We start from the raw sequence: 16,021 nt of genomic DNA, 5'->3' as shown, positions 1-16,021 counted from the left end.
TACTTTGTACATACAGTAGCTCTGCTCCAGAGAGAATACCATTTAGAAGCCTGACGTGTGACTATTTACTTATTATTACAATGATTTGCTATTGTTCCTCGCGCTCTGCGTGTACTCCTACTTGTTTTGTATTGTAAAGTTTGTAACAGTGTAAACTCTCCACTTGCTCTCCTTCTTAAATGACCATGGCAGCACTCCTGTCATTTCTTTAAAAGAAAATACGTCAGTTGCCGTCCACCGGCTCGAGGCCTGGTTGGCTAGCTCGTGTTAGAGTTGAGCTAGCAACCACGGTTCGAATCCCCGTGTGCACAGCATTAAGCCATCTCATACGGCCGGGGTTTCGACCCTATTAACTTTTTTTTTTATCATTGCTCCGGCTGTCCGGCAACTAATAAAATGCCATAGAATGATGGATCAATGATGCTGCCCAGGTGCGGCCATACAGCATACGACGGCCAGGCGCCCAGGCCCATGAACGAGGTGCTTTCCCCAACGAACATGGTTTCATGCGGTCAGTCACATAGAACCAACTGCAACAAGGCTCACGCCCTCGGATGCTTACATTTGCAACCACCCAAGGTTCATGCAAAACAGTCCAGTTATTCCCAAGTCCGAATGCAGATATTATGGAAGGCGTCATTTTTCCCTATCGAAGACAAGTGAGAATCGCCACATTCTTGGGTTATTTGGGAGGGAAATCGTCGTTTATTACAACGGAGCACAAAATGAACCAGTGACACTGTTCTGATAGGTATTATTTGGGACTTGGGACTACTGAAGCTTGCTGACCAAAAGTTTAGAATCTTGACGCAGAAGGAGAGGGTAGGCATATATGATTATTGAAGCTTGTTGGCTAGCAGATGGCGTGAAGTGGCAGGGGGAATTGAAGGGTGTAATCGATTTTATACGTTGTAACAGAATGCACAGCTTACATCATCTTTTCTAATATATCTTGGAATCGGACTATGTACCATGACTGAATGCATGCTATTCTAACTCCTATAAACATATGGTGAGTTCGAGTCACGGAATGGACATTAAACTAATTAAGATTCTTATCTCCAATTCATTATATGGTACTACTTTTAATAAAACCGGACATGACAATTATTCTCGAGTGAATGGATGGATTGTGCCTATGGTCAAAGGGGGATGCATCATCGGATAACAATTTACCTGTTTTTCCTCTGACAATTCACCACAAGAAGATGTGAACTTAACCGAGTGTAGCTTAGCTAGTTAGGTTCATCATGGTGGAACATTTGCTTGTATTTTTATTTATTTATTTAAAGATTTAGCTTTTTAATGGCGTTATTCTTTTAATAATAGGTGAAGCATTCGTCGACAGTGAGACACTCAGGCACGGTGACTTTGTCAATTTTGAAATATGTCAATCCAACCTACTAGTAGTCTTTATGCTCATAAGAATAGCGTGTGCACGTACCTTCATCTCTACATTCATTGAGATGAATGTGACATACATATGATCATCTACGTCAGTGTTTTGAAAAAATGAACCATAGAGGAGGTTTTATATACATGAGGTAAACAATAACTTTAAAGAAATATGGTGGTTAATATGGCAATTTAAAAGATATGCTTATGAAATTTGGGCTCCCAACGCGATATGACAAGCACAGTTATGTACTACTAGTATTTTATTATTTTTGGAATGGTAGCTACACACTCTTTTTCAGGCAGATGTGGAAGAGATAGCCAGCCACCCGTCCTATTATCAAAAGATGTGGTTCACTGTAGGCACAATTTTAAATCCAAGTAGACTGCTAATGGTCAAAGTTGAATTTGCCTCATCAATTGTGTGAAAGGCTGAGTAACATGTAGGGTAATATGTCTTATCATAACAAAAATGGGCTTTATTTCTTCAAGTGTACTAATTGATTGTATCAGTAGCTTTCAGGTACTCTTCGTCTCCCATCATACAACGCCTGGTCCCGCAATTGTCGTTGACGCTGGTGGTGTTCATGCATGGTCCGGACTCCGGCATTCACCTATATGCTTGTTCAAGCCAGCTCATACTAGAAGTTCACTGCTGATGCTGACTTGGCTAATGATCCTGTTTGCTTGTACTCTGGCAACTACTATTTCTCAGGCATATCAAGTATGATTGCAAGAGGGAAACTGGATCATTTCTACGCAGGATCCTGATCCTACATCCCATGTTCAGTCTCACCTACCACTGTACCAAACTCCTAACTTTGATTCCTATCTGCACACTTCTCCAGCAAAATACTCCGTGAATTTGGCCACTACGTGATGTTGATGTACAGTGACAAATCAAACTAGGAAAACTAATACCACGTGATTGACATTACTGTTCATCGTGTCAGCAGCATATATATGAATCCTCAACAAAACCCAAACCAACAATAATGATTTTTCGCTCCCTCTTCCTCTTATCAGCAAATGATTATGGAGCGATAATCACCACCCCCTCTGTTTTTGATAATTTTTCCTTAGAATTTTCAGTTTGGTGAGCACTTGTCCTTTTTTTCTCTTTCAAATCTTCACATTTACGCAGCGTTCGCTTGGGCTCGTCTGGCCGATAAAGAATGCATTAAACTCACAGGACGGAGCAGGCAGTTGGATGATCCAATCAGACGAACGGAGCAACTGCAGATCGCACCTTGCGACCTTGATACATCAATGCTTTTGAGGCTGCGTTTAGTTGGTTGAAATTTGAGAATTTGGCTATTATAGCACTTTCATTTTTATTTGACAATTAGTATTCAATAATGGATTAATTAGGCTCAAAACGTTCGTCTCGCGATTTTCAACCAAACTGTGTAATTAATTTTTTTTCGTCTAAATTTAATGCTCCATGCACGTATCATAAGATTCGATGTGCTGTAACACTTTTTAGAAAAGTTTTTTTCGAACTAAACGTGCCAAGTACAAAGCATTGCACCTAATTTTTCCAAAACAACAGTGCCAACAAGTACATCATAATAGAACAGTTGCAAAATATCATATGCTTATATTTATCCAGGATTTGTCCAACACAAATAAAATGAAGCAGTCATATCCGGACACTGGACTAGCAGTCTAGAACACAAGTACTACATGGTCACTGCATGAGAACATCTCCACTATATGTACCTTCCCAAGGTGGAAATGCAAAAATAATTTCCTTAACAAGTTAACATCCACTACAGCTACCACCATGCCTACATATATAAAAAACAATTCCACATTGTGCTTCTTGTTGTATGCAGGCAGGAAAAATAATCAACAAAAGAATACTACAACAACGAACAATCTACTTCAACTAGTGGTCATTTTGAAGCTCCACTTGATTCAGTTTGAAGCAGCGAAATGATCACCAGTTGCTTAAATTGAATCTGAAGATCTACGGCTCTTTGTTGTTTCGATCTCAGAGCTACACTAGGAGATATCACAAGCAAGCCATTGCATTTGGTTATCACCCTAGAACCAAGATTCAATCAGCCTGTTCCAAACGGCTGGCTTGGATCTCAATTCAAGGCTGTATCAGCCAATCATCAATACCAGGGAATATTTCTGGTACAACCCCAATTACCACGATGATACCTGGGGAATGAGATTTGTATCTCATGAGCTCGAGGTAAGGTGCCAGGTGATAGTTGATTAAGCCAACCTCAAGAACATTGTATGAATTTAACTCCCCTCAGTCTTAAATGAACTTTCTACTTTGTCTCGGGTTCCTCCTTGACTTTCCTGGATTTTCTCTGCCGTGCATTGGATTTTTCCTTCATTCTCTTGAACATTTTCCACTTTTTCAAGGTTTTGCTCTTCCTTTTCTTGAATCTTCTCTTCTTTGTCGAGGTTTGGCTCCGTTGCCTCTAACAATTTGCTTGTTTTGCCTAATGTTTCCTTGGAACTTTCTTGAACCCCACTTGTATTATCTTGGATATTCTCTGCTTTCTCTTGGACTTTCCCTGGCTTCTCTTGCTCTTCAGCCCACTTTGTGTTTGATCTTCACATCAAAACGAGAAATCCTTTCGGATTTTGGCAGTGCCTCAGATCCAACAACTCTTACCGTCTGGTTCCTCCTTAGGAGCAACACTGCATCCTTTTCAATAAGCTCACCAGTAGCGCGTACTGTTCTTGCTCTGCTAATGCCAAATCTTTGGCCGGCAACACCATCGATCCGAGCCATCAGGTCCAAGAGATTTCTCCTCTCCCGAGCCCCTGCCTCAGATAACACTATCCCGTTCTTCAGTGGCCGGGGTGACTTTTTGGCACCAACCAATGGCACCTGATCCTCCTCCAAGGCCCCTGCGTCTGCTTCCTCCTTTTCATCGTCGTCAAACGCCAATGCTGAAGTCGACTCCCTCTCCGATTCAGCCCTGTTGCTGGCAGCAGCTCGCTTCGAGATGGTCTTGTGAACATCAACAACCGCGCAGGGGTTCCCTACCACGGCAAGCCCATCGGCGAGCCCGTTCCACACCTTGGCCGACACTGCTTTGCTGAGAACCACGAGACGCTGGACGATGTCGGCCATGGAGGGGCGGCGCTCCCTGCACGAGCGCACACAGCTAGCGGCCAGCGCGGCAAGGTCCTTGCGTGTGGCCGGGTCGCGTGGCGGCGCCACACGCGGGTCGAACAGCGAGGCCACCTTGCCTTTCCGCAGGAGCGGGACGGCCCACTCGACGACGGACGGCGGCGAGTGCTGGACGTCGATGGCCCTGCGTCCGCTGATGATCTCCAGCAGCAGGATCCCGAAGCTGAAGACGTCCGTCTTGGTGCTGAGGCTCTCGGGCGTGACGTAGGCCGGGTCGAGGTAGCCGAGCGTGCCCGCGGGCACCGGCTTGGTGGCAGCAGCAGCGCCGGCGCCGGCGGTGGCATTGGCCTTGGGCACGCGGAGGGCGAGGCCAAAGTCGCCGAGGCGTGCGTCGAGGTTGGCGTCGAGCAGGACGTTGGCGGACTTGACGTCGCGGTGGATGACGGGCGGGTCGGCGTCGTGGAGCGCGCGCAGCGCCCTGGCCGTCTGCAGCGCGAGGCGGAGGCGGCGCGGCCACCCGGGCGGGCGCGGGCTGGAGTGGAGCAGGTCGTAGAGCGTGCCGTTGGGCATGTACTCGACGACGAGGAGGCGCGCGGCCGGAGCGTGGCCGGGGCTATTGGGGCCGGGGTCGGAGAAGCCGAGGAGGTTGACAAGGCACGGCCCGCGGACGGAGGAGAGGATGCGGATCTCGTTGTCCACCTCGGGGCGGCGCGGGGAGGGGCGCTTGACGGCGACGGCGCGGCCCGAGGGGAGCACGGCCTTGTAGACGGCCCCGTGGCTGCCCCGGCCCAGCAGCGCCGCATCCGCGAAGTGGGACGTGGCCGCCTCCAGCTCCGTGTAGTCGAAGCGCTCGATGGCCGCCGGCGCCGGCGGCAGCGCGGGCCTGGACGACCCCGAGCGGCGCGAGATTGGGAGTGGCGAGATGGCCGTGATGGAGCGGCACGTCGCCACGGACGAGTCCGCGCGGCAGGAGAGGTACCCCATTTGGCTCTGGCTCCCCCACTACGAGGAGTGCTTGCTTGGGTCGCGGCGCTGTCTCGCCGCGGCTGGTGGGTTGGAGAAGGGAAGTGGGGGGAAGGGGAAGAGAGGAAGGGGATCCGAATCGGCAGAGCGCGGAGGGGATGTGCGTGTGCCTCTCGTCTCGGCTGCGTGTTTTTTTGGTGGTGTTTTCGTTTGGTGCGGGGCCCTGTCTGCCGCCTGCTGTTTCCGCGCGTGGGTGCGGGAGGGAGCGGGGCGGCCCGGCGCGCAGGCCCGTGGCAGGCAGAGGCAGTGAAATTTTGCGTGGATTCGAAGCGGGACGGCGACGGGATGCGGGGATCAGCCCTATTTTTTTTAAAGCCAAATCAGCTCTATAAACCAGCAGTTCCGAACAGAGCCAAACTGCGCCGCGAGAATTATAACCGATTTTTGCGACGGCCACTGGATAATAGTCGCGTCGTGCCGGGGGCGCTTTTTTGCAAGGTGTCGACGACGACTCGACGAAACGGGTCATGGTGGTGCGTGTTTCCCGGCCAAGTCCGCTCCCACGTAGCGCTCGGAACAGATGGGCATGAGGAAAAGTGAGGGACCGACACACCGCGAGGGACTGGAGACGATCAGACGACGCCGAGCGGACGGGCGGGCATCCGATCTTTGGTGTGTGCTGTGCTGTTTCTAGGGGAGTAGGGGTCCCTTGCTCCTTTTCGGATGCTGTTCCTTTCCGGCTTGCGTTGACCACTTGAGCGACCCCCCTACTAGCCTGTTGCATTCGTATCGCTACCGTATTCGTATATGCCTGCCTCGTGTACTTCAGAGCTGATGAAACGAGGCGGGACGATCATCATCATCTCGAGATGTGCAAATTGTTGTGGGCGCGGGACAGACACGTTGCCCCTGCTGCTGATATTTTTTACACCCAACATACCAGAGCCCTTCCGTGTCCACGAGAATGTCGATGCAGCAACGCATTTTTAAGACCGGGAGCGGGAGCCGAACGGATTAAGTACTCCGTAGAGCTGAAGCTGCACTGTTTTGTTCTGTCTTGTAGGAGTAGACAGCACATTTGTTTTGTTATTAATTAATCCGATCGTGATCTCAGTCAGTGCCGGGACGCATGTGGCAGGAACTGGAGAAATCCAGATTTATCTCTCAAGAGAAAATGTGTATTCCAGCTACCCATCAGAAGAAAGGTAAGGCGGCATCACCTCAGTTCATGTTGTTTCAAGCCTACTCATGCTTTGCTTCTTGTGAGTCGACAAGTGATTACCCGGCACGAAAGGAATCTCTGTACTTGGTTTAACCTCGGCGGTTCCATGGCACGTGCGTGCCCCCCGCATACAGCTAATCTGATCTGTGAATCCTTCATTATATTTAGTAGTACTACTTATCTTCCTGTGATTAAATCATTGTGCTGGCTTTGGCTGCATAAGAACAAATAATGGTCACGTTCGTTTCTCTTATAATCCGTATTTTTCAGTTTATTTTTTTAATCAGAATAGTGTTTTTCTCTCACAACAAATCAATCAAAACAGTATTTTGGCTTATTTTTTCAGCGAAGCAAACGGGACCAAACACCAGCATCAGCTGACGAGGCAGCTGGCGTCTTACTCTTACCTTGAAATAGAAAAACCAAAGCAAGCAACGGCCTGCAGCTTCTATTGAGAAATCCAAGGCTTCCATTCCATGAAGGCAAAATAGGCAATGTCGTCCTTCAACTTTTGCTCTTGGGTCAAGTTCGTCCCTGAACTCTTGCGAGGATCAATTTAGTCCTTGAACTCTTGCTCTCCGGTTCAATTTCGTCTTCCATCTGAGCTGGACATCCACGTTGGCATGCTAGATTCAGCCAGATGTCTTAGGATTTTGATATGCATGTTCAAAGTCCATATTGCCCTTGCCATTGTTTATGTGCAGCCGTCTCTCTCTCCTAGCTAGCTCATTTTCATTTAGCAGCTTACTGCACAGCCGGCTCTCCCCTTCCCCTCCACTGTAGTTCATCGCCAAATCGACAGCACGAAACTGACAAAATGTATAGATACACAGGCATGAAATTGACACAATGTTTCAGGTTCAAAGTAGCAGATGCTGACACAAATATTTCAGGTTCTGAGTATAAGATGCTGACACAAGAGCCATTACAAAATGTAATGCAAATGACAACAAAGTCTTCTTAGATGATACAGACTACTGTCACGATTTATTCGGCTTTCCTCTGCTAGTTGAACTAGATTTAATCTTTGCAGTTGCACGCCCGCTTGTAACATTGATGGTTGCTCTTGCAGACGAGGTGGCACCACCTGCACTTGTCTCAATGACAACAAAGGCATTCCCATCAGCAGTGGCTCTAGCTTCAGACTTCGACTTCCCAAAGGGCACTACTCTTCTCTTTTGACCAGTCTGCAGAGCAATTGAAATTAGATTGATGTATTGGAATAATGCATAGAGATTGAGTGTACATTAACCATTTACTAACCTGAATAAATGATGAACCAGTTCTTTCACTATAATACAATCCGTAGCCCTCAATTGCCTTTCTTTTAGTTGACTTTGTGCTCAGAGATGCAGCTTGACCTTTTCCTTTAGATGGTGCTGTTTCAATGGCCAATGGTGCACTACTATTGTGAGAAGGATTATGCGATGTCGAGTCCTGCTGCTGCATAACAAAGGGGAAAAGTTAGAGCCATCTCGTTGTTATTATCTCCAGGAACAAAATAGAAAGCTAAAAAGGTGAAATGTATAAACACCAGCTGAACAGAGCATGTCTTAGTGTTGTGTCCAAGGCCGTTGCAACGTGTGCATCTGATTTTAGTGCCAACTCTAGAGGATTTAGTGCTCGAGTTCATTCGTTCTGAAGGATCCATCCTCCTTTTTGTTTGTGGGCGACCTGGCATCTTCTTCACTCTAGGAGGCAACGGTTTAGGATTTGGAGACACAGGCCAAGCAGACTCATGCTCTACCGGTTGGAGGACATGCTGATAAGTTATCTTGTATTGGTCAATAGAGAAACATGTATTTACATAATTGTTCGGCTCATCTGAGATTGTGAACAGGGCTGCACAAGCATGTCGACATGGGATACCCGAGACTTGCCAATATCTACAGGAGCATGTCTTTTGTCCCAGATCAACCGTGAACCTCCATTTCTTGTCCCTCACTTCAAATCCATTTGCACCATTCCATAGGACATGACAGTATTGGGTTGCATGCCTAATTTTATTTACCTTCCTGAGAATGTTGGGGCATATTGTCATTGCCCATCTATCACTATTGCTCCTGTTCTCTTGAATCCTTCTTGTCACCATGATACGTATTTCCTCTAACATGGCAAGGATAGGTTTAAATCTTGCATCTATAATCCAGCTATTGAATGATTCGCTCACATTGTTATCAACTGACTCGCAATTGGATCCAATTTTGAACCAAGCCCGACACCAATGTACTGGTTCTGTTTTTTGCAAATCAGCCCATCCTTTGGGTGTCTTGGCAGCTAACTTGTTCGTGTAATGATTAAACTGTATCTCATTACATGACTTTGCAATCTTCCAAAATCTCTTTTGGTACTCCTGTAGCCTATGTTTTTTTCTCCAGTTTGCATAAATGTGTCGTGCACACATTCGATGCTCAGCCATTGGAAAGAATAGGTCAATTGCCTTCAGCAAACCCTTTTGTTTGTCTGTAAGGAACACCCATCCTTCAGCACCATGTGGGATTTTCAAATCTTTTTGAAGGTGCCCAAGAAACCATTTCCATGAATTTACATTCTCATATTCCACAACAGCCCAAGCTATAGGGTAAATCTGATTATTTGCATCTCTCCCAATAGCTGACAGCAGCTCCCCTTTCATAGGACCCTTTAGAAAGCAACCATCAAGCCCTATCACCCTCCTGCATCCATCTAAGAAACCCCTTCGACATGCATCCAAGCAAATATACATTCTTTGAAACACATGGTCCTCTTCCTCAGGATCAAGGGCAATATGCACACTGCTACCAGGATTACTGCGCTTCAGCTCAAGGGCATAGTCAAATAACTTAGAGTACTCTCCACTCCGAGCATCCATGACCTTCCTAATAACCTTTGCTTTTGCTCTTTTCGCCATTGTCAATGAAATCTCGACACCCATATCTTCTTGTATTGTCTCCTTCATTGCTCTAGCCTTCCATGCTGGGTTAGCCTTGATAGTACTCTTATAATTGTCACATATTCTACTTGTAGATAATCTTTTGTTTTTCAAGACTGGGCAACAATGATGGTTGGGATTATATGTCACAATCTGAAACCAGTCAGTTTTGGAGTTGTATGAAGCATGCACAAGCCAAGGACAACCTTTCCATGAGCAAACAGCCCTTAACCTCTTCTTGTCATTCTTAGGAAACCTAATATTTACCTTCATCTTCAGTGCATACCTTTCTATTGCATCTTTTAATTCCTTCTTGCCTCTAAAACACATGTCCAAGGCAAACTGAGGTGTGTCGGCACGGCTATCAAATATTGGAAACCTGCACTTCCTTCTCTTGGCATCAGTCTCACTATCATCATCATATGATACATCTTCATCTGAATCAAAATATGCAATGCCATCTCCAAATTCATTCACCTGAACCATACTGTTAGGATCATTCCCTGTTGGAAGATCCATTGTAGTGGGGGTGTCCTCAGGAATGCCTCCTCTCTTCTTCCTTTTTGACATTTTTGTTTTATAATTGTTTCTTATCTCCTTTGCTTCATCGTCCTCATCAGATGTGAACCCTGTGGCTTCACATTCACTATCTAAACCATCTTCTTGTTCATCTTCAGTATTTGGTTCACCAATCTGTGCATCCTCTGTAATTTGGCCACCATGATGTGCATCGAAATTTAAGACATTTTCATCTCTAAACAGGTCAAACACAGCTTCATCTCCTGCTCCATCTTGTAAATCCGTTTCACTAAATTTAGCCATGTCCACATCAATTAATTCTGTGTATATATCCACTGCACCATTAGATCCTATTGCATCTACCATATCAAGGCATGACTTATCATCTACCAGCATCCTCATCCCAGTATTCACTGCTGCACCAAATGGCAACCAATACATCCTAACAGACCTCTTAAAAGTTATGTGATCCATCAGATGGCCTTCAAGTTCTGGGATGGACAGTTTATCCTTATCTATATGTGAAACTCCCTCATCTCCATTACAATATTGTACTGATGATCCATCAAGAACAAATACCCCATTGAAATGAAATCTAACAACCAGTACCTCTGAATCTCCCATCTTCTCCTAGCCCTACAGGATGCATTCTAACATTAGATTTTAAAAAAAGCCAACATGCTTCTCAGCTCCACGAAGTAAAATGCAAAAGAATTAACATACCTTTATGTACTGCTGGTTGGTTCCCTCCTCCTCCGTCCAAGAGGGCCACGGCTCCCTGACCAGCCCCTGGTTGCTCGCCTCAAAATCGTGGTCGTGCTGTTGTTGAATCCCCTCTGGTCCAAACAAATCCTACGAGCAAGCTGCTTCCATGGGGTCGGCGACTGGAGAGATGGCTGGGGTGCTCAGGGGCGGCGAGCGGGCCTGGTTGCGGCGGACTTGCTGGCAGGGAGGGGGCGGCGAGGGTCGGCGACCCGAGCTGGCTGGGAGGGGCCGCGCTCGCTGTTAGGGAGGGGGTGCCGAGGGCCGGCGAACCGAGCTGGCTCGGAGGTGGCGGCGCGCTGGTAGGGAGGGGTGGCGAGCTACGCTACTGGGAGGGGCGGCGACCTGGTAGGAGAGGGAGTGGTCGGGCTCGATGCGGCTGCTCTGTCCAAAACGAGTGCGGGGTAAATTGGTCATTTCAACAGGAGTTGGAACCCTAAGCTGACTGGTTGCTGAGTTCGCACGCCAACGTGGACGTCCAGCTCGGATGGAGGACGAAATTGAACCGGAGAGCAAGAGTTCGAGGACTAAATTGATCCTCGCAAGAGTTCAGGGACGAACTTGACCCAAGAGCAAAAGTTGAAGGACGACATTGTCTATTTTGCCTTCCATGAAGCACCATGTTGACCAGAGGAGATTAAAGAATACGTTTCGTACTGGCCGGTCAAATTGTTGCGTATTTTTACCTTCTTTCGGACATAGTACTCCGTAGTAGTTTACTTACTACGAGACCATGGAGAACAAAGTTGGCGCCGTCGGAATCACTACAGCGTAGTGTAGTGTACTGTAGCATTTCGTTTGTATTTGGTAATAATTGTTTAATCGTTGACTAATTAGGTTCAAAACGTTCGTCTCGCAAAGTACAACCAAACTGTGTAATTAGTTTTTGATTTCGTCAACATTTAGTACTCCATACATGCACCACAAGTTTGATGTGACGAAAAATCTTCTTTTTACATAGTGTCAAAGTTTGGATTTTGGGTAACTAAACAGCCCCTGAATGGAGTTTGGGCCGATCTTAGTCTTTTTTTCGTTACTGTATATGAGTTACGACCATCGTTTTTTTGCATTTTATTTTCGTTTTGGTCATCTTCTTCTAGCGTGAGACGGCAGCCGTTGAAGGCACCATCAGCGATGCACCTCTCTGCACGCGGGGCTCGTCAAGGGTGGATAATAAACCAATTAAATATTTTTAAAAGTTTTCTTCAGAATTAATATATATATCCTTATTTATTATACCCTTCTATATTATTATTCGAGAGCCAATTTCAATCAAGCTTAACAGACAAAAACTGAAGTTAAAATTTATTTAAAAATCAGCTAATTTTGATTTTGAAAGAAAAAGAATATAACCAGAGCAACTTTAAAATGAGCTACGGAATTAGGTCACATTATGCAGTGAAGCTACATTGGCAGAGTGTCATCACAATGGTGGTTGAGCTGAATATCACCAAGCATACATAGAGATTTTAACCAAGGTCTCATTTGAAGTGGCTCTCGTCCGTGTGCTCCGGTGCATGATTTGGAGATGGTTTTTGACGCTCTGGCTCCGAACCTCAAAGTGGCCTCGTTTGGTGTGGCTCAGCCCACTCCAATGTCAGAGCTGCACACGGTGTGGGAGCCACACTAAACAGGACCTAAAATAACACGACAGCACGAGCAAATAAAGCGTGATAACATAGGTGTAGAAGTAAGATGTTCGAGAAATATATTATATATACATGAGTTTAGATATCTACGGAAGACCAATAATCATGTACCCTAGTTTGATGGAAACAGGAGCACACAAGAGCCGGAGCTTCAAATCCAAAACACCCTTACTCTTAATCACAAATTAGTTAATGCCGTTAACAAATTTAACTAATAAAATTAAAAAAAATTCGATGCAAGCTTCAAATGTGTAACCTCACAACAATTAACTCATATTTGTAGGATATCCAAACTCGTAGCATCACAAAATAACTCCAATTTACCGATGTTCATACATAGCTAAATGCAATTCCAATTCACATGATCAAAAGTTCTACGTTTTTTGGGGGGAACATCAAAGTTCTACATACATATACTGGCTTTGGCTGCAGAAGAACAGATGATGACATCAGCATCAACTGACGAGTCCTTTCGCTTCTTCCGCCACGTCTTACCATGAAATAGAAACAGCAAAAGCAAGCAACGGCCTGCAGCTGCTATTGAGAAATCCAAGGCTTCCATGAAGCACCATGTTTAGTGTTGACCCGTGGAGATTTAGGGCTTGTTTGGCAGGACTCTGGCTTTTCTGAAAATAGCTTCGGCTCTGACTCCTCTGGAGGAGCTGAAGCCGTTCTGGAAAACGTTTGCCAAAACGACTCATTCGCACTAGACAACGTGAATCCACAGCAAGAAGCTACGCGAAACTCATTTTTTTAGGCTTCTCCTACGCAGGCAAAAAAATGGCTCCAGCTCTTGACCGGCTCCCTATGCGGAGCCCTTTCCAAAATAGGCATTTGGCACAACTTCTATAGGAGCCGAAGCTGAAACCCCTACAAAAACCCTACCCAAGAGGCTCTTAAAATACGTTTCGTACTGGCCGGTCAAATTGTTGCGTATTTTACGTTCTTACGGACATAGTACTCCATAGTATAGTTTACTTATCACGAGACCATGGAGAACAAATCTTAACGGAGTTTGGCCGATCTTAGTCAACTTTTTCGTTACTGTATGAGTTATGACCACAGTTTTTTGGAATTTTATTTTAGTTTTGGTCATCTTGTTTCACCGTCAGACGGCAGCCGTTGGAGGCACCATCAACGGTGCCTTGACCTGCAGCTGCAAGCCGGCCGCGTCAAGGGTGGATAAATAAGCCAATTAAATATTTTTCAAGTTATCTTCAAAATTAGTATATTCTTATTTATTATAGCCTTCTATATTATTATTATTATTATTATTTGAGAGTCAATTCTAATCAAGCTTAACAAACAAAACCGAAGTTGAAATTTATTTGAAATCAGCTAATTTTGATTTTGAAAGAAAAAAAAAGAATATAACCATAGCCACATTAAAATGAGCAACCGAATAAGATACTCCCTCATGCAGGAATAAATCAGAGGCCTCGACTGCCTCTGACACTGTAGCAAACAATGTTCATCCTGTACACCGTTTTAACGATGCCATTCAGCCTGTTCGGTTGGCCGGTGGATCTCGTAAATGATCGTAAATTTCTAGCCGAAATAGTATTTTTCTCTCACACCAAACCAGTCAGTAATAATAATCCACGATCCTCCAGCCCAGCCGAACAGGTGGATTGTAAGAAACATTGTTCGTACTGCTCCCTGCATTGTTCACTACTGTGTACACTGCTTACTGCTGCTTATACTGTTCAAGCGGGGAAAAAAAACACGCAGCGGTGCGCGCCTCCCGTGCTAGTTAGGTCAATGAGCTTTTTATCGAACCCAGCATGCACGTTACGCAGTGAAGCTGCATTGGCAGAGTGTCATCCATGGACAATGGTGGTTGAGCTGAACATCTAACTAAGGTCTCGTTTGATCGGGCTCCTGTCCGTGTGCTCTGAGTTGGAGCTAGTTTTTGCCGCTCCGACTTCGAATCTCAAAATTGTTGTGTTCTCCTCACAGCCTCGTTTGGTGTGGGTTAGCCCGCTCCAGTGTCGGAGTCGCATACGGTGTGGGAGCTAATATAAACAAAGACCTAAAATGACATGGCAGCATGAGCAAATAAAGCGTGAAAACATAGATGTAGAAGTAATGATTGGAGAAATATATGTTCAAGATGAAATACTAAGTAACATAGATGTTCGAGAAATATATACATGAGTTTAGATATCTACGAAAGACCAATAATCTTGTACGGTAGTTTGATGAAAATAGGAGCACACAAGAGCCGGAGCTTCAAATCCAAAACACCCTTACAGTTAATTACAAATTAGTTAACGCCGTTAACAAATTTAACTAATGAAATAAAAAAATTCAATGCAAGCTTCAAACGTGTAACCTCACAACAATTAAACCACATTTGTAGGATATCCAAACTCGTAGCATCACAAAATAACTCCAATTTACCGATGCTATAAGTTTTACGTGGCTTCGAAACATAGCTCAACATATTTATGATTTCATATACCAAATAGTCTTATTTCATACTACAAACTGGAGTAACTTTTTGCACCCCGGAGCCCGGTGGTTGCGCGGCCATACGCAGCGGCGGATCCAGGAAATATTTTAGGAGGGCTGAACAACACTGCTGCTCGATCTTAAGTCTCAGTCTCCCTACACTATAGAACATTGCCTAAAATTTCATATGTACCTTCTAGCTTTTAGTGGAAAATGCAGCTTAGCCTCAATCAGACGTACTAGATATTTATTGCTACAGTAATAAACTGTAAACAAACATCTTGATTCGTTGTCCGTAGTGACTTAATCACTAATCAGAGCACCACTTGGGGATCAGTTGGATGAGCACCCAACTCCAGATCGATTTATCAATGGGCCAACACAGTTTCCCAGAGTACCCGAACAACCCCAACTCTTGCCGGAGCATCCGCCAGCTGTGCCGGACTATTCGTTCGGACTCTAAACCTTAGAGCAAGGCTAATAATACAGCCGGCTTGTTGGCTGTAAGGTTCTTTGTAGCCTTCTCTAAGCCCACTCATACAGTAGTTAGCTCTTTACGGTTAATACATGGTCCACTTGTCTTTCTCACAGACTTTCTTGATTCTTGTGTCCAAACCGACTGTAAGCTTATAGCCCGCTTCTCCTCTCTCTCCTCTCCTCTCTCTTCCACCTCAGCATTTAGTCGGCTTACAGCCTGCTATTATACTTGCTCTTAGTAACACCTAAGAGCATGTTCGGTTGCTATTAAAGCCGGCTGATAAATCAGCTGAAGCTAGTTTGTTATGAGAGAAAAATACTGTAGATTCTAGCTGAACGTTTCACGGATCCTTCCGTGAGGGACGGAGCGTCCGTCACATATGATGGAGTGTCCGACAGAAGCCAAAGACGATGAGTTAAATTAGAAAGCCTATCCAAAAGTGTCAACAATACTAAACCGTGTTTTGCTGCTAGTATCGCGAAAGTAGAGCCATCACAACGATCTCTTCCCAAGTCCCACACAGTAACCCATTCCTACTCAACTACACCCTCTCTTGTCGACC

The 16,021-nt window shown here is 45.4% G+C and overlaps 1 protein-coding gene and 1 pseudogene across 1 annotated transcript; both read right to left on the bottom strand.

Annotated features, from left to right (window-relative positions):
- Positions 1-3,029: 3,029 nt before the first annotated feature.
- LOC136513380 (serine/threonine-protein kinase-like protein At3g51990) lies at positions 3,030-5,612 on the bottom strand (annotated as a pseudogene).
- A 2,054-nt stretch (positions 5,613-7,666) lies between these two features.
- LOC136510823 (uncharacterized) lies at positions 7,667-10,740 on the bottom strand. Its single transcript, XM_066505151.1, has 3 exons — positions 8,221-10,740; positions 7,950-8,129; positions 7,667-7,873 (listed from the first exon to the last, which is right to left on the bottom strand). The coding sequence occupies exons 1-3, from the start codon at positions 10,738-10,740 to the stop codon at positions 7,667-7,669; spliced, it is 2,907 nt and encodes a 968-aa protein (XP_066361248.1).
- Between the last annotated feature and the right edge of the window lie 5,281 nt (positions 10,741-16,021).

The sequence above is a fragment of the Miscanthus floridulus genome, chromosome 16, assembly GCF_019320115.1.
Source record: "Miscanthus floridulus cultivar M001 chromosome 16, ASM1932011v1, whole genome shotgun sequence".
Classification (NCBI taxonomy): Eukaryota; Viridiplantae; Streptophyta; class Magnoliopsida; order Poales; family Poaceae; genus Miscanthus; species Miscanthus floridulus.
This window is presented reverse-complemented; position numbering and strand designations above follow the sequence as displayed.